Source organism: Pan troglodytes, chromosome 18, assembly GCF_028858775.2.
Source record: "Pan troglodytes isolate AG18354 chromosome 18, NHGRI_mPanTro3-v2.0_pri, whole genome shotgun sequence".
NCBI lineage: Eukaryota > Metazoa > Chordata > Mammalia > Primates > Hominidae > Pan > Pan troglodytes.
Genome location: NC_072416.2, coordinates 23622420 through 23650083, shown reverse-complemented (window position 1 = coordinate 23650083; position 27664 = coordinate 23622420). Strand labels below are relative to the sequence as shown.

At 44.3% G+C, this 27664-nt stretch overlaps 1 protein-coding gene across 3 annotated transcripts in view; it reads left to right on the top strand.

Annotated features, from left to right (window-relative positions):
* Window positions 1–27664, top strand: part of DNAH3 (dynein axonemal heavy chain 3) — a 219907-nt gene that overhangs the window by 72360 nt on the left and 119883 nt on the right. For all 3 annotated transcript variants that reach the window (XM_016929616.4, XM_016929615.4, XM_016929617.4), the window contains exons 21-28: window positions 5115–5229; window positions 9853–9969; window positions 11085–11264; window positions 13249–13385; window positions 17962–18163; window positions 20274–20366; window positions 22432–22542; window positions 26130–26244. In XM_016929616.4, the coding sequence (XP_016785105.2) occupies window positions 5115–5229; window positions 9853–9969; window positions 11085–11264; window positions 13249–13385; window positions 17962–18163; window positions 20274–20366; window positions 22432–22542; window positions 26130–26244 (1070 nt within the window). The remainder of the gene's footprint in view (window positions 1–5114; window positions 5230–9852; window positions 9970–11084; window positions 11265–13248; window positions 13386–17961; window positions 18164–20273; window positions 20367–22431; window positions 22543–26129; window positions 26245–27664) is intronic.

Sequence of the window (27664 nt, the reverse complement as noted above, 5' to 3'; positions counted from 1 at the left end):
AATGCACGTTTTCAGGCCCCACCCAACCCACATAATCAAATTCTGCAGATGGGCCCTGCAATCTGCATTTTAACAAATCCTTCAGGTCAGCACTGTCCAAAGCAGCATCCACTGGCCACATGTGGCCATTGAGCCCCTACAGTGCAGCTAGTCTGAATTAGATGTGCTGTGAGTATAAAATACAGGCTGGATTTCGAAGACATACTACAAGAAAAAAGAATGCAAAATACCTAACAATTTTTAATACTGATTAATATTGAAATGATAATATTTTGGATATATTGAGTCAAATACATTATTGGAACTAATTTCACCTGTGTCTTTTAATATTTTTAAAATGTGGCTACTAGAAACTTTATTTTATTTTATCTTATTTTATTTTGGAGATGGAGTCTCACTCTGTCACCCAGGCCAGAGTGCAATGGCACAATCTCGGCTCACTGCAACCTCCGCCTCCCAGGTTCAAGCGATTCTCCTGCCTCAGCTTCCCGAGTAGCTGGGGTTACAGGTGCCCGCCACCATGCCTGGCTAATTTTTGTATTTTTGGTAGAGACGGGGTTTCACCACATTGGCCAGGCTGGCCTTGAACTCCTGACCTCAGGTGATCTGCCCACCTCGGCCTCCCAAAGTGCTGGGATTACAGGCGAGAAACTTTAAAATTACATATGTGGCTCACTCTGTATTTCTAATGGACAGCACTGCTCCAGGCGATTCTGATACATGAAAGGCTGAGAATTCCCCACTCATACTGCACCAGAGCAGGTCTAATTTAAGGCACTTCCCAGCTCCTGAATCTTTCTGCCACCTGAATACTGTGATGCCTCTCCAATACCACCACTATGTTCCTCATTAACGAGCAGGCCTAGAGACGCAAACGTTTTTATCAGGTTTAGGATAAAAACCCTTAGGTTTTTTGGCCAAAGGGCCTCACTTTCCCCCAGTAAGATGTTTCCAAGAGACACTAGCTATTGAACACTTATGCTGCACTCAGCATTTTATATACCTTAACCCTTTTTATTTATTTATTTATTTTTTATTTTTTGAGACAGAGTCTCACTCTGTGTCCCAGGCTGGAGTGCAATGGTGCAATCTCAGCGGTGCAATCTCAGCTCACTGCAACCTCCGCCTCCTGGGTTCAAGTGATTCTTCTGCCTCAGCCTCCCGAGTGGCTGGGATTACAGGCACCTGCCATCATGCCTGGCTAATTTTTGTATTTTTGTAGAGATGGGGTTTCATCATGTTGGTCAGGCTGGTCTCGAACTCCTGACCTCAGGTGATCCATCTGCCTTGGCCTCCCAAAGTACTGGGATTACAGGCGTGAGCCACCATGCCCGACCTTAACACATTTATCCGTCACAAAAACCTAGTGTCCTAGGTCCTACCGTCCTAATATTATTCTCATTTTACAGATGAGGAAATAAACTTCAGATTATTAGCCATTGATCACAGCTAGTAACCGAAAGAATGAACATTTCACTTAGGAAAGAATCAAGATTTGAACATAAGCAGGCTTCCATTACCAGGCAGGCCTTAACCATGACCCTTCACTGCTGAAAAAGTAAACCCCTCTCCAGAGACAGTGAATGAGCAAATAAACATACAGCTACTCCTATACTTTCCATGCACACATGTTCAACTGTGACCAATTCAGAAGTGGAAGCATCTTGGCTAAGTTGTTTCCTTCTGTGCGCCTTGGTTCCATTTGTAACATGGAGAGTAGCTAGGTGATTAGAGTTAGGATTGGAGAAAAGGCATGTCACCTGAACTGATTCCATGTCTGGGGACTCAGCCACCACCATTTAGGGAGGTGTGATATTGCATGTATTCCACCCACACCATAGTTAATGCAGCTTCATCACAGCCCATAGTTAATGAGCTTCTCCAGCACATTTTGGGTGAGGTCAACTCCTGATATATTTCATGAATTCCCAGACTGATTAGTCCCTCATCTGTTCAATCATTCGCATTCTAAGTCATACCCTAGGGTAATTCATGAGGCCTGGCGCCAGCATTTGGTCTTATTTAATTGAACCCCAAAGCCTGTGATAGGGGCATATGGGGACCTGAGGCCTGTCAAGTGACTTGGCCACAGCCACACAGCCAGTGAGTACTGGAGGCTGGGCCTTGTGACTCTTTGTCTCATACTAATCTGGGCTGGCACCTGCCTTTATTAATTATTCCCTATATGCACACTCATTTTGGTCGCCTCTCACAGGCCATATTTAAGTCAGTGACCATGCTGCTGAGGTCCTGATCAGTCCTTGTTTGTAATTTTCTGCTCCTAATCTTCCTCCCTTCTAGAGGCTAAATGAGGGTTCTCCGCTCTATTTAATTGGTCCTATTTGATTGAACACATATGAACAGTTCTATTAGTTCTGTTACTCTTTTTTTTTTTTTTTTGAGACGGAATTTTACTCTTGTTGCCCAGACTGGAGTGCAATGACATGATCTTGGCTCAATGCAACCTTCACCTCCCGGGTTCAAGCGATTTTCCTGCCTCAGCCTCCCGAGTAGCTGGGATTACAGGCGTGCGCCACCATGCCTGGCTAATTTTGTATTTTTAGTAGAGACAGGGTTTCACCATGTTGGTCAGGCTGGTCTCGAACTCCTGACCTCAGGTGATTCACCTGCCTTGGCCTCCCAAAGTGCTGGGATTACAGGAGTGAGCCACCGTGCCTGGCCTAGTTCTATTGCTCTTTCTAAGTAAGAGAAGGGAGAAGGCATATCATAAGGGTGGAAGAAGAAACACCAGGGTAGGAGTCAGATTAGGAGGAATTGGTGTCAATACCCAGTTCCAGGACTCCCCGGCTCTGTGATTTTGGACATGTCACTTGCTTCCTCTGAGCGTTGGTTTCCTGACCTATGAGTAAATATCAGATGGTCTCTTCTACACTCAAGGATGCAATGAAAGACAGGGCTGAGGCAGAGAGAACAGTCCCTCTTTCCACTTCCAAGAACTTGGCTTTCCAATTATTTGCCACACCTCGGTTTTAGGACCCAGATCTCCATGTGGAAACAAGAAGAAAGGAATTTGTTTGCCTCTTCTCTCTCTCCCTCTATGCCCCTTTCTGTGGAATAGAGGGGCCATGGACGGGTGGACCCAGTATCAGGAAAATAGTAGGTGTTTTTGAAAAGGGAAGGGATGGGAAGTGGAGCAAGAGCCATCACATAAATTAACAGAGGTTCAAAATCTGAATAAGAAATCAGAATACTGGCCAGGCACGGTGGCTCACGCCTGTAATTCCAGCACTTTGGGAGGCCGAGGCGGGCGGATCACTTGTGGTCAGGAGTTCAAGACCAGCGTGGCCAATATGGTGAAACCCCGTCTCTACTAAAAATACAAAAATTAGCCAGGTGTGGTGGAGGGCACCTGTAATCCCAGCTGCTTGCGAGGCTGAGGCAGGAGAATCGCTTGAATCCGGGAGGCAGAGGTTGCAGTGAGCCAAGATCATGCCACTGCACTCCACCCTGGGCATCGCAGTGAGACTCCATCTGGGGGAAAAAGAAATAAAAGAAATCAGAATATGGGCAAATAAGGCATAAACAAAGATGGAAAGAAGAGGTCTTATTTTAGTGACCTTACAACAGTGGTTCTCAACTGGGGGCCATTTCCCACCCTTAAGGGACACTTGGAAATATCTGGAGACATTTTTGGTTGTCATAACTGGCAAAAGATGGGGCAGGGCTGGGGAGTCTTCTGCTGGTGTCTAGTGGGTAGAGACCAGGGATGCTGCTAAACACCCTAGAAGGTACGGTACAGCTCCCCATGACAATTATTTCAGCCTATGTGAGTTTGCTAGGTCTCATCAAAAGACAAAGCAACAAATTGAGTTATAGTCTAATTGGCTTTTAATCAAGATTCATGAATCAGGGCAGCCTCTGTTTTCCAAAATAGAATGAGAGTTCCCACTGGGCAGTAGCACAATGGTAAGTTTTATAAGGAAACAGAACAATATGAAAAAAAAAGATTAATTAATGTCAGGTTATTTTTTTATGAGGGTTCAAGCAGAGGGAACTTCCTTATTCTCTGAGTCAGGTAGACTGGAATCTCCTGTTTTCAGGAAAAACTGTCCTGTTCTGGGATCTATCTCCTTCCTTAAAGATTCAGTTTGATTACATGCCATTTAGCGTGAGTGACTCCATTTTGGTTTGGTCTGGTCTGCTGGGGTCTAGTGCAGGAGCTCAGTCCGGAATAATGACCTCTCATAATTTTTGTTGAACAGGCTGCTCTTACAGCATACCACAGACTGAGTGGCTTACACAACAGAAATTTATTGTCTCATAATTCTGGAGGCTTAAAGTCCAAGGCCAAGTTGTAGGCAGGGTTGGTTGCTTCTGAGGCCTCTCTCCTTGGCTTGCAGATGGCTGTCTTCCCCTATGAATGGACATGGTCTTCCCTCTGTGTGTCTGTGTCCTAATCTCTTCTTATAAGGCCACCAATTATAATGGATTAAGGCCCACCCTCATGACTTATTTTAATTTAATTACCTCTTTAAAAGATCCTTTCTCCAAATAGAGTTACATTCCAAGATATTAGGGGTTAGAATTTCAATATATGAATTTTCGGGGAGACAATATTTAACCCATAACACAGCCCAAAAAGTCAACGGTGCCAAGGGTGAGAAACCCTGCAAAACACTGGCGGTAGCTGGCAGATCTTAGAGCAGGATAGTAAACCTTTTGGTCAAATTAAGGGCTTTTGGAGATTCTCCTAAGACTGAGCTGAAATTCCTCCCTTTTTTTTTTTTTTTTTTTTTTTTTGAGACAGGGTTTACTCTGTTTTCCAGAGTGGAGTGCAGTGGTGCAATCACGATCTCAGCTCACTGCAGCCTCTACCTCCCAGGCTCAGGCGATCCTCCCACCTCAGTCTCCTGAGTAGCTAGAACTACAGGCATACACCACACCTGGCTAATTTTTGTGTTTTTAGTGGAGATGGGGTTTTGCTATATTGCCCAGGCTGGTCTCGAACTCCCGACCTCAAGCAATCTTCCCTCCTCAGCCTCCCAAAGTGCTGGGATTACAGGCATGAGCCACCATGCCTGGCCTGAAGTTCCTCCTTTGATGTGTCTTCTCTGCCTCCTGTTGATGTTGCTGTTGCTGTGTTCTCTCTTTAGATTGGAGCCCATTGGTGCAGCTGCCAGCAAGGAATACTCTCTGGAGAAAAACTTGGATAGAATGAAGTTGGATTGGGTTAACGTGACGTTCAGCTTCGTGAAATACAGGGACACTGTGAGTCTCACTGCAACCGCAGCCCCTTTTGAAAGCAGCCCCATTTATTATGCAATAGATTACAGAAACGATTCATTCAGAATGGCGACAGAACTCACAGAGAAATAATCGCTCATGTCTTGATTGTTTCCTACTGTCTGCCTTTCTGTGTCAGTCACCTTTCCTCTCAGCACCACCGAAGAGATTCATTCTTCAAATCAGACAGGACTTTTGATTCAGAGCAAGAAGCTTTCTCAGTGCAAAGGAACCAAGCAAGCCTCTAAATCAGCACCTCCCAGTGAAGGTGCAGGCTTGTACACCATTCCAAAGCTTCCCAGTCCCATCAGAAGCACAGGGGCAGACAATGACTAGTGTTTCTCAGATGTCAATGCATGCAGGAATCATCGGAGATCTTGTTGAAATGCGGGTTCTGATTCAGCAGGTCTGGGATGGGATCTAGGATTCTGCAGATCTAACAAGCTCCCAGATAATATTGATCAATTTTGAATAGTAAGGGTGTAGGTTTCTTTCTTTTCACTTGCACTTGTAGAAAACACAGGAGTTCGTACAGTGCATGCGAAGGTGCTACACACCCAAAGCGTTTGCTCAGCTGTCATTAGGGTCTGGCTTGCTTTTGGGATAGGGTGTGAGGTAGGGATGAGGGTTGCAGCTCTTGGGGAGCTGTAAATCATGGAGGCAACAGGTTGATACACACATCCTGCAGACCATTGGTTCTTTTTTTCTTTCTTTTTTTTGAGATGGAGTCTTACTCTGTCACCCAGGCTGGAGTGCAACTGCGTGATCTCGGCTCACTGCAACCTCTGCCTCCCAGGCTCAAGCGATTCTCATACCTCAGCCTCCCAAGTAGCTGGGATTACAGGTGCCCGCCACCATGCCCAGCTAATTTTTGTATTTTCAGTAGAGATGGGGTTTCACCATGTTGGCCAGGCTGGTCTTGAACTCCTGACCTCAAGTGATCTGCCCACCTCCGCCTCCCAAATTGCTGGGATTACAGGTGTGAGCCACCACGCCAGGCCCAACCATTGATTCCTAAAGCAGTGCTTCCAAACCTGCATTGTAGAATCATCTGGGATGCTTTAAAATCTCCCAATGGATTCTTCCTGGCTCCTCCCCTCCCAGAATGCCCGGGCATCTGTATTTTTCAGGCACCCCTGGTTTTTCTCATGTGCAATGTAGATTGAGAACCAAAAGCTCCCAAGCCTCCTTCCTTCCCCAGGCTGCATGTTATCTACTTGTGACTTCTTTCCCTATTCAGTTTAAATGGTTGGAGTGTCTTGATTTCACTCAAGGAAGAGCTGTAGGGGTGAAAAGGTGTGATCCCTTTCTTCACCTAGCATGAAGGTCATTCACTGCCGATACTCCTATAATAAAAGACAGATTAACAAGAGAAAAGCATTAAAATTTTATTTAATCAAAGTTTTACATGACTTTGGAACCATCGAAAGTGAAGACCCAGGGAAAACTGTGTTTTGGGGCTTAGGTTTGATGAAGAATGGACAGCTGTATGGAAATGAAATTGAACAAAAGCGTGTGGTATAATGGTCTAGACTCCATGGGAAGCCTAGCAAGACCTGCCTGTTGAGATTCTTCTTGGTCTCTCTGTGTAGCAGTCCTTCCTCCCAGGCATAGGGCAAGACCCCCTCAGGAACGACGGTCTTGTGACCCACTATCAGACAAGGTTGCTCAGAGAATTTCCTTATGGCCGGCTGTCTTGGTCAGAGTGATATTTCTGGATTTTATACTTGCTTCGGGCAAGAGGAGTTTAGTTTCTATGGACTGTCTTAGGGGAAAGATAAAGGAGCAGGAGAAAGGAAGAAAAAGATGGACAGAAAGATCTTGCTTCCAAGGCCTTCCAGTGTCCTTCAGTTCAAAATACTCAGCAAATCAAGGTGCAATGCTTCGGGGTATCGTGTTCTGAGACCTAACAGAACTATACATGATCTGATGAGAGGGAAGAGAGCTGAGGGCACAGGGCCTCATTACTGAGCCTCTCCCAGCAAGGGTGACCCAGCCACCATGGGTCTCAGAAGCGTGGCTGCATGATCAGCTTGGATTAGACACTGCTATAGAGGCTGTTGGGGTGACAAGAGGAGTATAAGCTAGGAGACCTGGGGAACAGCTCACTTATACCTGGCCAATCTGCAGAGTTTTTGCCTAAAGTAACTACAGACAAGGTTCAGTAGCTAAATGGGGATCAAGAAACCACTTTATTAATAGCCCAACACACCTCCCAGTGCTGAGCTACTGGTAAAACAGATAAGAGAATACATGCTAGGCCCAAATTTAGCCTCCTAGATTAGACTTGAAAGAAGTGAGAACAGAGCGAGAAAGACCAAACCTGCCCCAGGGTCAGACCCTTGTCAGCTTGCTTGCCACAATGGCCCAGGAGAAAAAGTGCCACCCACAGGGCCTGGCCTTTAAGGCACACCTTAGACCTTATCTACTTGTAAAACAGGACCACTTGGTCAGGCTTGGTGCCTCACACCTATAATCCCAGCACTTTGGGAGGTCCAGGTGAGAGGATCACTTGAGCTCAGGAGTTCGAGAACAGCCTGGGTAACACAGCAACACCCCCTCTCTACAAAATAATAATAATAATAATAGTAATAATAATAATAATAATAATTAGCTGAGTATGGTGATGTGCACCAGCTACTTGGAAAGCTATTTGGGAAGCTGAGGCAGGGAGATTGCTTGAGCCCAGGAATTTGAGGCTGCAGTAAGCTGTGATTGCAATATTACACTCCAGCCTGGGTGACAGAGTGAGACCCTGTCTCAAAAAAGACCCAATAAATGTATAAAACAAGCCAGGCATGGTGGCTCGTGCCTGTCATGCTTGTAATCCCAGCATTTTGGGAGGCTGAGGCAGGCAGATCACTTGAGGTCAGGAGTTTGAGACTAACCTTGCCAACATGGTGAAACCCCATCTCTGCTAAAAGTACAAAAATTAGCCCGGCGTGGTGGTGCTTGCCTGAAATCCCAGCTACTCGGGAGGCTGAGGCAGGAGAATCAATTGAATCTGGAAGGCGGAGGTTGCAGTGAGCTGAGATCATGCCACTGCACTCCAGCCTGGGCAACAGAGCAAGACTGTCTCGAAAATAAATAAATAAATACATGGCACATGTATACATATGTAACCAACCTGCACGTTGTGCACATGTACCCTAAAACTTAAAGTATAATAATAATAAAATTAAAATAAATAAATAAATTAATTAATTAATTAATTAATTAAACAAAGGTCCCCAAACTTTCTTGGTTCACAATGCCTTTGTGTCTAAGTACTTTTTTCACAGTGCCCTTAGGCCAAAAGAAATACCTAATAGCTTTGTTTATGCAGTAATTAGGTCCAAACAACTTAATAAGGATTTATGCTCTAACAACTTAGGCAATGTTTGAAAAAAATACACCTACATTGAAAGAAAAACTAATAGCTGTATTTTATTTTTAAATAACCAGAATCATTCATTCTGAGTTGGCTGCGGTGCCCCAGGGCACATCAGTTCACAGTGTGGAAACCGCAGGTCTAGGCCTAACCAGTCAGATTAGCAGCCGATCTTCCTACCCAAGGGAAAGGAGAGCCAGGAAAGCAAGTGAAGAAGCAGGAACATAGGGAAAGGGGCAGAAATCTTCCTCCCCAGCAGATTCTATGAGTCTTGGATTAGACTGTATTTGACTTCTGCAAAGGAGGTGGACAATAAATGTCTTTTTAAAAAAAAAATTTTTAGAGATGGGGTCTTGCTATGTTGCCCAGGCTGGTCTTGAATTCCGGGGCTCAAGCGATCCTCCTACCTCAGCCTCCCAAAGTGCTGGGATTATGGGCATGAGCCACCTTGTCCAGCCTAAATATCTTTAATAACATTTTCAAGGAAGAAAGTAGAAGTCCTATTCCCTGCAAGACATAGATTCCTACTCCATGAGAGTGGAGTTCTGAGCTGGGAGGTCCTAAGGGATCAGCATGAAAAATGGGGAGGTAGCTGGATGCAGTGGCTCAAGCCTGTAATCCCAACACGTTGGGAGGCTGAGGCAAGAGGATCACTTGAGGCCAGGAGTTCGAGACCAGCCTGGGCAACACAGTGAGACCCCATCTCTTAAAAAAAATATCCAGGCTGGGTGTGGTGGCTCATGCCTGTAATCCCAGCACTTTGGGAGGCCGAGGCGGGTGGATCACCTGAGGTCAGGAGTTTGAGAGCAGCCTGGCCAACGTAGTGAAACCCTGTCTCTACTAAAAATACAGAATTAGCAGGGCGTGGTGTCATTTGCCTGTAATCCCAGCTATTCAGGAGGCTGAGGCAGGAGAATCACTTGAACCCGGGAGGTGGACGTTGCAGTGAGCCGAGATTCTGCTGGTGCCCTCCAGCCTGGGCAACAGGAGTGAAACTCTGTCTTAAAAAAAAAAAATCCAGGCATGGTGGCATACACCTGTAGTCCTACCTACTTGGGAGGCTGAGGCAGGAGGATCCCTTAAGCCCAGGAGTTTGAGGCTGCAGTGAGCTAGGATTGAGCCATTGCACTCAGGCCTGGGTGAGGAGACCCTGTCTCAAATAAATAAATTTTTAAAAAAGGAAAAGAAAAATGGGGAGGTTTCACAATCTTGACAGGGTGGGGCATCTTTATTTACAGGATACAAACATCTTGTGTGCAATTGATGACATTCAAATGCTACTTGATGATCACGTGATAAAGACCCAGACCATGTGTGGCTCCCCATTCATCAAACCAATAGAAGCAGAATGCCGGGTAAGAGGAAGTGAAGTTGAATGCTTTGAGATGTTTCGTTAGCTCTGGGTTTCTCAGAGGAGGGGAAAGGTTTTCACGTTCAGTTAACAAAGAAAGTCACTTTGTCCTAATTGGAAAAATAAATAAATAAATGATACAGTGGCTCACGCCTGTAACCCCAGTACTTTGGGAGGCCGAGGTGGGCAGATCACCTGAGGTCAGGAGTTCAAGACCAGCCTGGCCAACATGGTGAAACTCCGTCTCTACTGAAAATACAAAAATTAGCCAGGCATAGTGGAGGGCGCCTGTAATCCCAGCTTCTTGGGAGGCTGAGACAGGAGAATCACTTGAACCCAGGAGGCAGAGGTTGCAGTGAGCCGAGATCGCGCCATTGCACTCCAGCCCGGGCGACAAGAGTGAAACTCCGTCTCAAAAATAAGTAAATTAATTAATTAATTAATGACACAAGACTGAAAGCAATAACCATCCAAGAAAGCATATGGCATGCTGAGCCTTTGCAACTGTCTGCCAAAAGAGAAGATGGCATTTGAATGCACCAAATACACATGCATTTGGGAAGCATCTTATGGTAGTAATCTAGAATGTAAGCTACCCGAAGATAGGGGTTTGGCCTCCTGTGCTCATTGTTTGTAGCAGTGACATAGGCTAAGGACACAAACTCTGAAGCCAGATTACCTGGGTTCAAATTCTGGCTCTGCTCCTTATTAGTGGTGTGACCTTGGGCACATTACTAAACTGTTGTGTTTCAGTTTCTACATCTGGAAAACGTGGTTTGTAATCACATCTACCTTGTAAGGCTGTGGGATTTAATTGGTTCCATATACTTAAAGCACTCAGACCATCACTTCTCACAGATTACGTGTATAACTATTGTAATTATTCTGCTAGGACGTGAGCTCCGTAAAGGGCAAAGCTCTTGTGTGTTTCATTCATTGCTATGTTCTCATCACCTGGAGCAGTGACCAGAGCATAGGGAGCCCTCAATAAGTATTTGTTAAACAAGTGACAGACTGAATGAATGAATAAATGTACAGCTCCATCCATTTGCTCTCTCCATGGGCCTGTGATGCAGAGTGGCAGGTTAATGATCCAGATATGAAATGCTAAATTCACAGAAATGGGAAGAAAAGCTAATTCGCATACAAGACAATTTGGATGCCTGGTTGAAATGCCAAGCCACCTGGTTGTACCTGGAACCAATCTTCAGTTCAGAGGACATCATAGCCCAGATGCCAGAAGAGGGGAGGAAATTTGGCATTGTTGATAGTTACTGGAAATCACTTATGTCCCAAGCGGTAAGTTTTTATACCCAAATAACTCTTACCAGCAGAAATACAAATGTTTCCTCATTATGCATTCTAGTCACCTTCCTTGAAACTTGTAAATGAACTAGAGTTTTGGAAAATCAATCTTTTTATATCTTCTTCTAATTTCAGAAGTTGTTATTATTAAAAATGCAAACATATGACCAGTGCGATGGCTCATGCCTATAATCCCATCACTTTGGGAGGCCAAGGCGGGGGTATCACTTGAGGTCAGGAGTTCCAGACCAGCCTGGCCAACATGGTGAAACACCGCATCTCTACTAAAAATACAAAAAAAAAAAAAAAAAAAAAAAAATTAGCCAGGCATTGTGGTGAATGCCTGTAATCCCAGCTACTCGGAGGGCTGAGGTGGGAGGATCGCTTGAACTCAGGAGGCGGCGGTTGCAGTGACCTGGGATCGTGCCACTGCACTCCAGGCTGGGAGAGAGAGCAAGACTCCGTCTCAAAAAAAATTAAAAAAAAAAAAAAGCAAATACAAATACGTAACATAGAAAGCAGAAGCCTTTTGAAATCCCACTTCTCAAGCAGTAACTATAGGCAGTTTGTATTATTTAACTGTCATTTCTTACAAGGTTGTATTTGTTACAGGATAATGCAATAACAGTTTTATAGTGAATCCTTTTAGAATTCCAACAATTACCCACATTTGGTTACTCAGTTATTTAACAAATGTTTATTCAGTACCTACAATGACCCAGGTGTTATACTAGAAATCAGAAAATACTTGAAAGTGGCAAGAATATGATTTCTGTCTTCATAGAATTTGCTGCCTTGGCTGAGTGCGGTGGCTCATGCCTGTAATTCCAGCCCTCTGGGAGGCCAAGGCAGGCGGATTGCTTGAGTTCAGGAGTTGGAGACCAGCCTGGGTAACATGGTGAAACCCCGTCTCTACTAAAAATATAAAAAATTAGCTGGGTATGGTGGTGTGCACCTGTAATCCCGGCTATTCCAAGGCTGAGGCAGGAGGATCCCTTGAGCCTGGGAGGCAGAGGTTGCAGTGAGCCCAGATTGCGCCACTGCACTCTAGCCTGGGCAACAGAGCGAGACTCTGTCCCCCCCCACCCAAAAAAAAGTAATATACAAATAGTTATTAGAATGCAGAAGAGTGATTTAGTTGTCTCAGGGTGTCAAGGAAGGCCTCTAAAGCAGGAACGTTGGGATCAAGCCTTGAAGGATGGTAAGTTCACTGGGCGTGCAAGGCACCTAGAGGGATCTTTTATGAGGTCAAATCATTTTCCTTTCTTAAGTCAAGTGTGATCAAACTGGGGTGCACTTAAAAAGATTTAGCTGCAAAGCAATTTGTCTTCCCTGCTTTGTTTGTGGGAGTGAGATAAATGGAATTTAGATTGTCCAGCCAGCATAAGCCAATTCTTTATTAGTTAAGGTTGTTTGGGTGCAAGTGACAGAAACCGACTCAGGATAGCTGAAACGAGAAGACCAAATGGGTGTCTCATGGAACCCAAGGCCAAATAGCGCAGCCAAGCCTCACAAAAGATGGATCTAGAACCCAGAAGCCTCTTCTCTTAGGAACTCCTTCCATCTCTCTGATCTTGGCTTCTCTTTCCTGGCCCTGCCTTAGTCTCTCTCTCTCTCTCTCTCTCCCCACCCCCACCCCCAAGACTGGCTTTCTCTATCACTCCATCACACAGAGAAACATAATTCTCACTCAGCCCAGACTAGTATAGAATGTCATGGTTTGGATTCTAAACTCCTTGGGTTAAAATATAATTGGGTTTGGTTGGTTTTAGTACCCAATCCCTGCCCAGTCAACCATGATCAGAGGAACAAGGTCATGTTCCATAAGCATTCACCCCTGTGCAGTTAGGAGGGGGATCAGGAGGCAGTTAGCTGGACAAGGAGTGCTGTCAGTTGATAGGTCACACATTCAATACAATGACCAATCTCAGAACTTGGGAACCTTATGATGAGTCTCATTTTTCTTGATGGAACCCAGGTGAAAGATAACAGGGTTCTGGTGGCAGCCGACCAGCCACGGATGGCCGAGAAGCTTCAAGAAGCCAACTTTCTCTTGGAGGACATCCAGAAAGGGCTGAATGATTACTTGGAGAAGAAGAGACTATTCTTCCCCAGGTATCCAGCATTGTTCTTTTATTTGGAATTACATTCTTGCCCCATATGTAGGTAGAATTACATTTTTCATGCCAAGAGTTGGCTTCAACCAATCTAGTCCATACTCTTTCCTGGTTTTCCATTCTCCGAGACAGTTTTCAGGAATGGGGCATGGCTTCACCGTCTTTACTTAGCGTGAGGTTGAATGCACAGCAATGGGTGTCAAATGCACACGTTGTCCAAACCAACACTGTTATTTTTCCTAATTACGGGGGTAGAGTATTCATGACTGTGAGCCTGGATTTTGGAGTTAATCAGACCTCCTTTGGCATCCCAGCTTTTCTACCTAGTGGTCTTGAGGCCTCCAGCAAATCTATCCAAGCCTCAGGTTCTCCACCATAAATTTGGGATATAATAATGGCCCCTACTTCATGTATTTGTTGTACACATTAATGAACTAACACATGTAAAAACATTTATCACCTAGCCTATGTGTTTAAGAAACACCAGTCAATTTTTTTATACCATCAAATTTTGTAGTTTCTGATAGGTATGCTTATACATATTTGACTCTTTTTTTCCACACAAGAACCAATCTTCTGCATAAAAGTCAAGGGAGTTTAGGTTAGTTCCAGGCTGGTCATGGTGGCTCACGCCTATAATCACAACATTTTGGGAGGCCAAGGTGGGAGGATTCATTGAGCTCAGGAATTTGACACCAGCCTGGACAAGATGGGGAAATTCCACCTCTACAAAAAAATACAAAAAATAAGCCAGTGTGGTGGTGTTTGCCCATGGTCCCAGCTACTCTGGAGGCTGAGGTAGGAGGATCGCTTGAGCCTGGGAGGCAGAGGTTGCAGTGAGCCAAGATTGCACCAGTGCACTCCAGCCTGGGCAACAGAGTCAGACCATGTCTCAAAATAAAAAAAAAGGAGAAGGTTAGTTTCGGAAAGGTGAATTCTCACTCCTGACATTCCTGATAATCTATCCATGACTAGTTCACCATTGATGGTCACTCCATGTCATTTGACCCCACTTAGGATGTTTGATCCTAATTTACCTTTAAGAAACATAAATTTTAGTGTTTCTTTATATGGAGACAAAGTTAGTTCCCTGCTGTTTACCAAAAAAAAAAACAAAAAAAAACAAAAAGTGATTTTTTAGAAACTCAGAAGTATGACTGAGCACGGTGGCTTATGCCTGTAATCCCAGCACTTTGGGAGGCCGAGGGGGCGGATCACCCGAGGTCAGGAGTTCAAGACCAGCCTGGCCAACATGTTGAAACCCCGCCTCTACTAAAAATACAAAAATTAGCCAGGTGTGGTGGGGGGCACCTGTAATCCCAGCTACTTGGGAGGCTAAGGCAGGAGAATTGCTTGAACCTGGGAGGTGGAGGTTGCAGTGAGCCGAGATCATACCACTGCACTCCAGCCTGGGCGACAGAGCAAGACTCTGTCTCAAATAAATAAATAAATAAACAAACTCAGAAGTATCTTTGGTATTTATTCAATTCAGCATTATCCAATGAACTTTCTGCAATGATAGGAATGTTCTTTGTCCATACTGTCCAGTATAGTAGCCCTTAGCTGCCAGTGGCCACTGAGCACTTTATATGTGGCTGAGGTGACTGAGGAAGCCAATTTTTAACTTAGTTAATATTACTTTTTAATGTAAATAGCCACATGTGGCTAATAGCTTTTGTATTGGACAGCACAGTATAGTGGAAGGAACCCTGGTTTTGACACATAAGGCTTGGGAAGAGATTAAACTCAGGAAACACCTGAGGTTTGGGCTTCTAGTTCTAGACCCACTCCTGTTATTCCTAATTAAAATATGAATAATAGACCAGGCGTGGTGGCTCCTGCCTGTAATCCTAGCACTTTGGGAGGCCGAAGTGTGCAGATCACGTGATGCTGGGAGTTCGAGACCAGCCTGGCCAACATGATGAAACCCTGTCTCTACTGAAAATACAAAAATCAGCTGGGCGTGGTGGTGGGTGCCTGTAATCCCAGCTATCTGGGAGGCTGAGGCAGGAGAATTGCTTGAACCCGGGAGGCAGAGATTGTGGTGAGCCGAGATGGCGCCACTGCACTCCAGCCTGGGTGACAGAGCGAGACTCTCTCTCAAAAAATAATACGAATAATAGCACTAATATAGCATTTCCTTACACCAGGACCCTGCTCTAAGTGCTTTACACTTATTAACTAACTAATTTAATCTTTGTAATACTCTTATGGGTTTGGGAACATTATTATTGTCCCTGTTTTATAAATGAGAAAATAATGATTTGCCCAAAGATACAAGACTGGTAAAATGATCAAGCTAGAATTGATACCCAGGAAGTCTGGATAAGATATTCAGCCATTTAACCTCTCTGAGCCACATTTTTACCCTAAGTTAAACACACACACACACACACACACACACACACACACACCCCCACACCTCAATATTTATGCATTTTTATAAAATAAAATTAAACACTCTCAGCAAACACTTTGAGAATGTTTTTGATAGCCACATAATTTAAGTTAATTTCATCTTGAAAATACAGATTGCTAAAAAAAGATTTTAATTTTAAATTATACGAATGTGTTATTACTCTTATGGCCATTGAGCCTTATTCATTATAGCACATGATGGAGATAGAGGGAGTGTATATCCATAGAGATCACCCATTTGAATTTCACTTGGGAGTGGGATAAATTGACATCTCACTGGATATTTGTTAGTTGATCAGCAACAAATAATTATTACTCTTTGTACTTGCTCAACACTGTAGATACAGTGTATTCGTTTGCTTTGCTGAGTAACAAATGACCCCAAAAGTTAGAAGTGTGAAACAACAATCATGTTTCACATGATCAATTTAGCTCAGAATTCTCTAGGTTGGCAGATTGAGCTGGGCTTGGCTGGGTGGTTCTTCTGGCCTCACTGGGGCTCACTCATGACTGCAGTCAGCCATCAGTCAGCATCCTTAATTGCTTCTCTGGTCATTGGCTTCCTACTGGCTGGACAACAGGTATTTGGGCCACTTGTCTTTTATCCTGTAGAAGACTAGCCTGGGTTTATTTATATGGTGGTGGTCACAGGGTTCCTAAGAGCAGCAAGAGTGAAAGCATCATGGCCTCTTGATGCCTAGGCTTAGAACGTGCACAGACTCATGTTCACTTACATTCTATTAGCCAAAGCAAGACACAGAGCCAGCTCAAGTTTGAGAAATGTGAAAACAGACTCCACCCCTTGATGAGAGGAACTGTAAATATCGTGGCCATTTTTGTAATCCACCATATTTGGTAAAGACCATAATCACACAATCCCTCCATCATAGAACTTTCAGCCTGATGGTCACAGTACAGGTTTGAATATTGGACATTTTCTGAAGGTTTGTTGTTGCTGCTTTTAGGCCTGAACAAGAGATGAAATTGTCTTATTATCTCTAATTTAAAAGATAGTAGAGGGCTGAGTGCAGTGGCTCACATTTACAGTCCCAGTACTCTGGGAGGTGAGGTGGATGGATCACTTGAGCCCAGGAGTTTGAGACTAGCCTGGCCAACATGGCAAGACCCCATCTCTACAAAGTATACAAAAATTAGCTGTGCGTGGTGGCAGGCGCCTGTAGTCCCAGCTACTCGGGAGGCTGAGGTGGGAGAATTGCTTGAGCCCTGGAGGTCAAGGCTGTAGTGAGCCAGGATTGCACCACTGCACTCCAGGCCGGGTGACAGAGACAGACCCTGTCTCAAATAAAATAAAATAAAAATAAAAATAAAAATAAAATAAAATATAAAATAATAAAATAAAATAAAAATAAAATAAATAAAAGGTGGTAGAGGCCTCTACATGTAAATAGGCTCATTATTAACATTTGCTTTCTTGTATCATGCCTATACAATGTTCTTGCACGGATGGAGAGAAGGAAAGACAAGGAAGTCTCTCTCTCCTGCCCCTACCCAGCGGTTCTCAACACTGACTGCACATTAGAATGACCTGAAATTTAAAAAAATACAAATTTCATCAGCCGCACTCCCAGATCAATTCTATTAGAATCTCTGGACAGTGGGACTGTGGCTCTGGAATTTTGTATAAGCTCCCCAGGTGATTCTAAAGTGCAGCCAAAGCTGAGAATTGCTGTTCTATCCCGGCTCCTTTCAACTGATAGCACCCACCCCCCAGTCCTATTAAACCCACACATGCCAGCTTTTATTCTTTCTCTTGCTGTCAGACTCAAAACCATCGCTTCTTGGTCTTTTGACTAAGATCAAGTGTGGTATCTCAGAGTCAAAACCATCTCCAAGCTGGGTGTAATGTCTCATGCCAGTAATCCCAGCTACTCAGGAGGCTGAGGAGAGAGGATTGCTTGAGCCCAGGAGTTCAAGTCTAGCCTGGGCAATATGGCAAGACCTCATCTCTTAGGAAAAGCAAAACTCCACCTTCCATGCCCCAGATGAAAAGTGATAAAAGAGAGTGGGCCTTTGTGAAGACCGCAAGACAGAACTGGTATTCACGTAGGTGCGGACTACCTGTCAGAAAGTATCACCTTGCTAGAAAAAGTTCTTGGAAGAGGTTCCAGTTACCATCTTTCTTTGCTTTGAAATAGATTCTTCTTCCTATCAAATGATGAGCTGCTGGAAATCTTGTCCGAGACAAAGGACCCTCTCCGAGTGCAGCCGCACTTGAAGAAGTGCTTTGAAGGAATTGCCAAGCTTGAATTTACAGACAATCTGGAAATTGTGGGCATGATCAGCTCGGAAAAAGAAACTGTTCCATTCATACAGAAAATCTACCCAGCTAATGCCAAGGTAACTCCTCTTACCCATTTTTGGTTCTTTTCTCCATAACAGAGTAAATCAGAGAGCATATTGGCTAAGCACTGGGACTAAGCACCAGACTGCCTGGGGTATGGAACACTTGGGTTCTACGATGTAACGACTGAAGATTTGGGGAAGTTACTCAATCTTTCTGAGTCTCAGTGTACCCATCTCTAAGATGGGGATTCCACTGCAATCCACATGACATATTAAATTTGTGGATTTTAACCCAACTCGATGTGGAGTCAATTGCAGGAATCAGATCCAAACAGCCGATGCTGTTTAGATTTCCATGTGCAGAGTTCAGTTGAAAGTGATTCAGTTAGACAGGTAGCTTGGTAGCTTCCTGGGGCATTCATTTTAAAGATCAATAAAACATCATAGAATCAATGAGAGCTATAATGCTACTTAACTCAGGTTTTCATACATATGTCCTTATATAATGAGTAAAGTATAAATTACTTCCATTTCTGCTCAGTGACAGCACCCTCAAGTGGAAATAGACAAGCAAGCTGAGCCTTGCTTTGTTGACTGTTTTTGCCACCCACGCATATAAATTGCAGCAACCGGGAGTCACATTACCAATGCAGACACCAGCTAGCTTACAAGCACCTGAAGTCAATAGCTACAGTTACCTGAAATTCTAACACTGAATAATTTGGGGCATATTTGAATTTCCCTATGGAGTTTTAATCGAAATCCAAATGACCAGGTTGCATCCCATACCAATTAAATCAGGAAGTCTAGGGGTGGGAGTCAGTCATCAGTATTTTTTAAAAGATCTCCAAGTGATTTCAAGGAACAGCAAAGTTTGAGACCCACTGGAATAATGCATGAATCAGAGCTGTTCATTTAAAAGATGCAATTTATTTTATGAACTGACATAAATGTTTCATTTGCCTTCTGAGAAGTTGTCTGTTTCAGAAAATGACATGAAAGTAATGCATATTAAAAATGGGCCGGGCGCGGTGGCTTGCACCTGTAATCCCAGCACTTTGGGAGGCTGAGGCGGGTGGATCACCTAAGGTCAGGAGTTTGAGACCAGCCTGGCCAACATGGCGAAACCCTGTCTCTACTAAAAAGCCAGGTGTAGTGGCACACGCTGTAATCCCAGCGACTTGGGAGGCTGAGGCAGGAGAATCGCTTGAACCCAGGAGGCGGAAGTTGCAATGAGCCGAGATCACACCATTGCACTCCAGCCTTGGGTGACAAGAGTGAAACTCCGTCTCAAAAAAAAAAAAAAAAAAAAAAAAGGCCTATCGCCCCTTTAGAAGGCATATGCTTCTGAGAATACAGAAAATAAGTGTAAAGCAGATAAAGAATATTGGAATATTGGCTGGGGCCAAGGCCAGGTGCCATGGCTCACACCTGTAATCCCAGCACTTTGGGAGGCTGAGGCAGGAGGATCTCTTGAGGCCAGGAAATCAAGACCAGCCTGGGCAACATAGAGAGACCACGGCTCTACAGAAAAATTTAAAAGTTAGCCGGGCATGGTGGCATGTGCCTGTAGTCCCAGTTACTCAGGAGGCTGTCAGGAGAGTCACTTGGGCCCAGGAGTTCAAGGCTGCAGTGAGCCAGGATCGTGCCACCGCACTCCAGTCTGGATGACAGAGCAAGGCCCTGTCTCTCTCTTTAAAAAAAAAAAAAAAAGAGACCAGGCGCAGTGGTTCACACCTGTAATCCCAGCACTTTGGAGGCCGAGGTGGGCAGATCACGAGGTCAGGAGGTCAAGACCATCCTGGCCAACATGGTGAAACCCCGTCTCTACTAAAAATACAAAATTCATCAGCCGCGGTGGTGGTGCACGCCTGTAATCCCAGCTACTCGGGAGGCTGAGGCAGGAGAATCGCTTGAACCAGGGAGTCGGAGGTTGCAGTGAGCCGAGATCATGACAGTGCACTCCAGCCTGGTGACAGAGCGAGACTGTATCAAAAAAAGAAAAAGAAAAAAAGAACGGGGAGACAGAGAATATTGACTTGAAAAGGTGCCAAGCCTTTGGCATCCCTCCAGCCGTGTCCAGAGAGAAAGCTGTGTTCTGCCCACTCTTCCTCCCTCTGGGCTTTGGTTGACTGCTGCACCCTCTCTCTGTCTTGCTCCATAGGGCATGGTGGAAAAGTGGCTCCAGCAGGTGGAGCAGATGATGCTGGCCAGTATGCGAGAAGTCATTGGACTTGGGATTGAAGCATATGTCAAGGTAAACAAGAACCGGGGTACACATGCCAGGACACTAGTGCACTAAAGAGAACAATGGGGAGAAGGTTCATGTGTCAGTAGTTTGGTTGGACCCTCTGCTTTCTACCAAAACCTGTCCCTCTGCACCTCTCTTTCCTTTACTTGTGAACCCTGGGGCAATGAACCTATTCCTGGTGAAATATTGGCAGTTAAAAGCAGGTGATGCAAGAGAAGAGGGTTAGCTGGAACCCTCTGGTTGCCACGGACCAGCCCTTTTTGTCAAATGGGATTAATGGCACGAGGTCTATTTAGAGTCCCTTCCAATTAATAATTCATTTACCTTACAGATGCCCTGAGTGGCATAACTCATTGTGTTCCCAAAGCTTAAAGGGAAATAGGTATGACGTAAGGCTTAAGACAAAAGAATCTATCAGAATAACTTGGTACCCAGCCTGTAGTCACATTCATGTTGAGTGACTCTAGCTCTCTTTCTTCTTTTTTTTTTTTTTGAGATGGAGTTTCACTCTGTCTCCCAGGGCTGAAATGCAGTGGTACGATCTTGGCTCACTGCAACCTCCACCTCCTGGGTTCAAGCGATTCTCCTGCCTCAGCCTCCCAAGTAGCTAGGACTACAGGCAACCACCACCACACCTGGCTAATTTTTGTATTTTTCGTAGAGATGTGGTTTCACCATGTTGGCCAGGCTGGTCTCGAACTCCTGACCTCAAATGATCCACTTGCCTCGGTCTCCCAAAGTGCTGGGATTACAGGCATGAGCCACTGCGCCCGGCTGACTGACTCTAACTTTCTTACTTTCTTATTCCCAGCACCCACAGAACAAAGCAATACTCAACACCCTCACACTAAAGTCCTGGGGACTGACCCTGCTGTCCCTTGACACAGTATTTGCATTGTAAAATGAAAGACCAGTCCCTTTTCCTATGACATGCTCTGAATCAAAAATTAAAGAAAAGCAGTTACCGGTATGAAATTATTTCATCCAAATCAAATCCATCAAATTTTATCCTCAGATCAAACTTTTTCTGTAAAGAGCCAGATAGTAAATATTTTCAACTCTGCAGGCCACATTCCCAATGCAACTATTTTTTTAAATAAATTTTATTGCGTATATTTAATGTATACAACATAATGTTATAAGACACATATGTATAGTAAATGGGTACTGTAGCTTTGCCCTTGTAGCACAAAAGCATCAGACAATATTTAAATGATGGGCATGGCTGTATTTCTTTTTTTTAATTTTTTTAAATTTTATTTTATTTTACTTTAAGTTCTGGGATACATGTGCAGAACATGCAGGTCTGTTACATAGGTATACATGTACCATGGTGGTTTGCTGCACCTATCAACCCATCGTATAGGTTTTAAGCCCCGCATACATTAGGTATTTGTCCTAATGCTCTCCCTCTCCTTGCCCCCCACCTCCTAACAGGCCCCAGCGTGTGATGTTCTCCTCCTTGTGTCCATGTGTTCTCATTGTTCAGCTCCCACTTATGAGTGAGAACATGCAGTGTTTGGTTTTCTGTTCCCGTGTTAGTTTGCTGAGAATGATGGCTTCCAGCTTCATCCACGTCCCTGCAAAGGACATGAACTCATTCTTTTGTATGCTGCGGCTGTATTTCAATACAACTTTATTTATGAAAAAATTTATATACATAGTTTGCCCGCTCCTGATCTGTAGCTTGAGGGAAAGAATTGTGGGGTGGAGAAACAGCTAAAAAAATTGTGACTCAGCACTGCAATGTTATGTAGCCATTAAAAAACAGTAGTTATGAGAACTCTCTGAACATCACCTTGATTATAACTATGGAAAAATTTGATGAATGGGAGCATGGAAAAAATGCAAAGTTGATGAGATGATTGGTGTTTTTTCTTTTTCTTTTTCATAAAACTCAGAAAGGAAGACATAAATCAGTAATTCCAGAGATGTCAAGCCTTGTAGCGTCTGAGGATGGGGGAAGATTTTGTTTTTGTTGCGGTGATGAGGTGGTTGGGGCATGTTTTCGTAAACTCAGTTTAAACCACACGTGAACTGATCCTATAACATGCCCACTGTGCTTTTCCAGGTCCCTCGAAATCACTGGGTCTTACAGTGGCCTGGACAGGTGGTTATCTGTGTCTCCTCCATCTTTTGGACCCAGGAGGTGTCCCAAGCCCTGGCGGAAAATACCTTACTGGTAAGTGAACTTGCTGCAAAGTTACAGAAGAGATCCAAGCATCAATTAGGATTTGAATGACGTATAATTAGAGTAGCCATGTTTTGTTGTCTAAACAAAAATCATTTGGTCTCAGCATCACAGACATCAGGGTTCCCATGAGGACAGTGGGATGGAGAATTTGGGATTCGAGCTGTCCTGCAATTCTATGGTACGAGACCTCTCATAGTCCTTCCCAGACAGAAATTCTGGACTGCAGGATTCTAAGTCTTATACCCTTGGCTTCTGGGGGCTAACCTGGCAGAATTTCCACCAAGGGAGACCTCCTATATTCTTCCTAAGCCAAGGGGCCACCGTTTTCCTCTCCTTCTCCTTTACAGCCTCCTTCTCATCACCCCTACTCCCTCCCGAATGAACCCACCTCCCGTCCTTCCTTCACCTTTCTCTTGTGACCAAGTATACTCAAGCATCTGTTTATCCTCAGATCCAAATACACATATTCCCAGCCAATTGATGCCAATGCTTGACTGTTAAGACCTGATGGACTTGAGTTCAAATCCTGACACTGTCTCTTGTTAGCTGCGTGACCATGAGCAACTTAACCCGACTCTCAAGCTCCTTGTCTGTAACATGCAAGGAATTGTCACACCACATCATAATATTGTGGGAGGGTTAAATGAGATGCCAGTAAATGATTCGGTACTTAGACACGAGGCTGTAAACCCTACGGGGAAGAAGCTATGTCTGCTCTGCTCACTATTATATTTCCAGGGGTTAATACAGTGCCCAGCACAGAGTAGATGATCAATAAATATTTGGGGATTTGTTTGTTTGTTTTTAAACTTTTTCTATTTTTTAAACTAGAGACGGGGTCTCACTATGTTGGCCAGGGTGGTCTCGAACTCCTGGCCTCAAGCAATCCTCCTTGCCTCAGCCTCCCAAAGTGCTGGGAGCCACCATGCCTGACCAAATATTTGTTAAATGGATGAATGAAAACTTCATACTCAGCCTTTCTTCCATGGTTTGATTCTCCATGAATATCTCACCAGACCTCCTGTTACTCCTCTTAAAGGATTGGCTGTGGATTAGAATATGTTTTAATTTCCTATATTTTGCTGTATAAATTGAAATTAGAACATTAATATTTGGCCAGTGTTTAAACTTATACAGATTCCATATTGATAAATCCTAATAGACATATTGCACTGTACACATGCAAACTGCTTTCACGTACATCATTTCAAACTTTAGAAACTAAAATCCTCTGACTTTTGTGATGGTATCTCTGACTTTTTGTGATGGAGGTGGATTCATGTGCCCCAGTTTTCCCACCCATAGTTAGGGAGAATGTTTCCCATCATACATCCAGGCCCTGGTGTGCATGCATGCTGTGTGATGTGTCTCCGTATCCTAAAGGAAGCAGGTGTTGACACAGAATAATCATCCTTCCCTTCCTCCGACCATTTATTATTCATTTAACAAATATTGATTTGGCATCTGCTCTGTGCTGGTACTGCTGCTAACGAAGGTAATTAGATGTGAATGAGACAGACATAGTCCCTGTCCTCATGGATTTATAGTCTAGTGGGAGAGAGAAAAAGGCTCTTTTACAGAACTGTGATAAGGAAAGAACAGACATCCAGTAAGTATGGGAAGGGAGGGAGGCAGGGAGGGAGGGAGGGTTTAAAGAAGGAAGGAAGGAAGGGAGAGAGGGAGGGAGGGAGGGAGGAAGGAAGGAAGGGAGGAAAAAAGAAGGAAGGAAGGAAAGGAGGAAAACAGAAGGAAGGAAAGAGTAGGAGAGTCAGGGGAGGGAAGTTAGGATTGGGGAAGATTTCCCAGAAAAGTGGTGTCTAAGAAAAGACCTGAAATATAAGTAGGGATTAGCTGAGCAGAAAATAGGAGGGAGAGTGTTCCAGAGAGAAGAACTGGAGTATGCAAAAGCCTGAAGATGAACAGCATGGTGTATTCCAGCAGGAAGACACTTCGGTGTATAATAGCTGAGGAATGGGTGTAGGTAGGAGAGATGTGGGGAGAAGCCCCAACACCACATACACTACCTCATTTAATCCTCAACACAGCTTGAAGAGGCAGCTATAATCATCTAGATTTAGGGCAGGATACAGTGGCTCATGCCTGTAATCCCAATAGTTTGGGAGGCCAAGGCGGGAGGATTGCTTGAGGCCAGGAGTTCAAGACCAGCCTGGGCAACACAGTGAGACCCCATCTCTACAAATAGTTAGCCAGGAGTGATGGTGTGTGCCTGTGGTCCCAGCTACTCAGGCGGCTGAGGTGGGAGGATTGCTTGAGCTCAGGAGGTCGAGGTTTCAGTGAGCCATGTTTGTGCCTGTGCACTCCTGCCTAGGTGACAGAGCAAGACCCCATCTCAAAAAAAAAAAAAAAAAAAATCTGCATTTGACACGCACCAGGAGACTGAGACTCAGAAGCATAAAATCATTTGCCAAGAGCCACATAGCTAGAAAGTAGGGAAGGTAGGATTTTAACCTAGGGTGGTCTTACTTTTTTTCCTTTTTAAGTTTTCTTTTTATTTTATTTTTTGCCTCTTTAATTTGAAATAACATGAAACTTATAAATAATGCTGAAAATATAATACAAAGAATTTCCATATATCTTTCATCCAGATTCCTCATATATTAACATCTTAGACAACCATAGTACAGTTATCCAAATCAGGAAATCAACACTGATACGATTTTATTCTCTACTCTATAGACCTTTCTAAATTGGCTAATTTAAATTTTTTCATCTTGAAAAAGAAATGACAGGCCAGGCGTGGTGGCTCATGCCTGTATTCCCAGCACTTTGAGAGGCCAAGGTGGGTGAATCACTTGAGGTCAGGAGTTTGAGACCAGCCTGGCCAACATGGCAAAACCCCATCTCTACTAAACATACAAAGATTAGCTGAGTGTGGTGGTGCACACCTGTAGTCCTAGCTATTTGGGAGGCTGAGTCAGGCTCTGTCTCAAAATAAATAAATAAATAAATAAAATTAGCCAATTGCCCTACTGTCTTTTTTTTTTTTTTTTTTCTGGTCCAGGATGCAATCTAGGATTACATGTTGCATTTTGTTTTTATAGCTCCTTTGTCTCTTTAATGTGAAAAAGTTTCCAGTTTGGGAGGTTAATTCTGATTTATGGTATATACAGTGAAATTCACCTTTTTTAGCATACGGTTCTCAGTTTTGATAAACACATGCATTTGTGTAGGCCATCACAATCAATATATAGGACAGTTCCACACCACCCAGAAAAAATGTCCTCAGGCCCTTTGTAGTCAGTTGCATTCTCTACTCCAAGCCTCCAGTAATTACCAAGGTATTTTCTGCTCACTCCTATAATTTTGCCTTTTCCACAATACTATAAAAATAAAATCATGCAGTATGAAACCTTCCAAATCTTGCCTTTTTCAGCATAATGCATTAGGAATTCATTCAGAGATTGAGGACTGGGGTAAGGAAAAGGTGGACTTGAGGGATGACACCCAGGAGTCTGGCTTGAGCCATCCGGTGGTCCATGGTACCATTTCTTGACATGGGGATTACCAGAGGAGAGTCAAATGTAACCAGTTGTCCCCTCCTCTGCCCCTGCCAGGATTTTCTGAAAAAGAGCAATGATCAGATTGCGCAGATTGTCCAGCTGGTGCGAGGGAAGCTGAGCAGTGGAGCTCGACTCACTCTCGGGGCCCTCACGGTCATCGATGTCCACGGTAAGCCAGGGGGCTTCCCCTGTCATTACTGACTATCCAGGAGAAGCAGTCTAGTCTTGCTCATCTCAGTTCTCCTGGATGGAATAATTCAGGGTTTCCTTCCTCATTAGGGAGAGCGTTCTCCAACTGAGAGTAAGATGAGAGCCAAAGGGCTCTGCATCCCTCCACCTGTGTTTCCTCTCCCATCCGCAACCTGATTTCCAGGGACCCTCCAAGCAGGGCTTGTATTGAGACAATGACGGCCAAAGTCATTTCTGAGCTTCACCAACGTGGAATCATTTCCTTGGCTAGCCGTAGATAATATTTTTGAATGCTTGCTAGGTGCCAGGCTTTGTGCTAAGTGATTGACATACATTATCTCATTTTCATAGATATTTTCACAGATTCAGAACCTGGGGCTTAGAGAGGTAACTAACTTGCTGAGAGGCATACAGCTATAATAGTAAGCAACAGAATCGCCTATGTCTGTCTGCTTCCAAGCCTAAGGGACTGGAAATGGGCAATGTTGCAAGCAGTGGGTGGTGAGAGAGGATGCCTTCCAGCTCCTCCTTTAAAAAGAAGAGGAGGAGGAAGAGGAGGAGGAGGAGGAGGAAAAACTGGGGTCTTTATATAAAACAAACCACCCCCACACCCTCACTCCATCACCAAGGAAACTAGGGCTGGACCAGGCTGGTTGCTTGGGAACAGAGTCTCTTGCTCACACACCCAGCTCCCTACTGGCATTTCATGGCATCTCACTCCCCTCAGGTTAATGCTCACTTCAATCTGATTTCATTAGGTAGACCAGCATAACGTCAGGGAGAGAGAAGGGAAAATGTGCTCTTCACATGGCCACATACTCAGCTGTTAGGAATAATTGGTGCAGATGTGGTTATACTGCCCAGGGTACCCCAGTGTGGTTGGGTTCACAAACACAAGCATGCATGTATGCACACATGCACACAATGGCACATACACACACACACATGCAAGTGCACATACACACACTGTATAGCGAAGGCATCCCCAACTCAAACCCTTGAAATTCGCTTTCCTCTTGGATCCCTCAGGCATACCATACTCCTGCCCTATACCCTCTTCCTTGGGAGAACGTATCAGGTGGTTCCCCTATATATTCACCCAAGAGCCAGGAGGGGAATTAAATTCCTTGGGAAGGAAGAAAAAGCTGTGGATATAATCTTCTTCAAGGACTCTTCCCTGCAGGGTTTTTGATTTTACTGTAATAAAGAAGACTCTGTCACAGAGAGGAAGGAAAGGCTCAATGGAAGCAACCCTTTGAAAAGTGACGTTTCTGAGGTCCTAATTTTGAGTCGGCTGTACTAGCTCTGAGATCTCCATAGCTCTCCACCTGAGTTACCAAAAACATAATGAATGATTCTCATCAGCCTAGATCCACTCTTCAACTTCAAGGCCCCTGTCA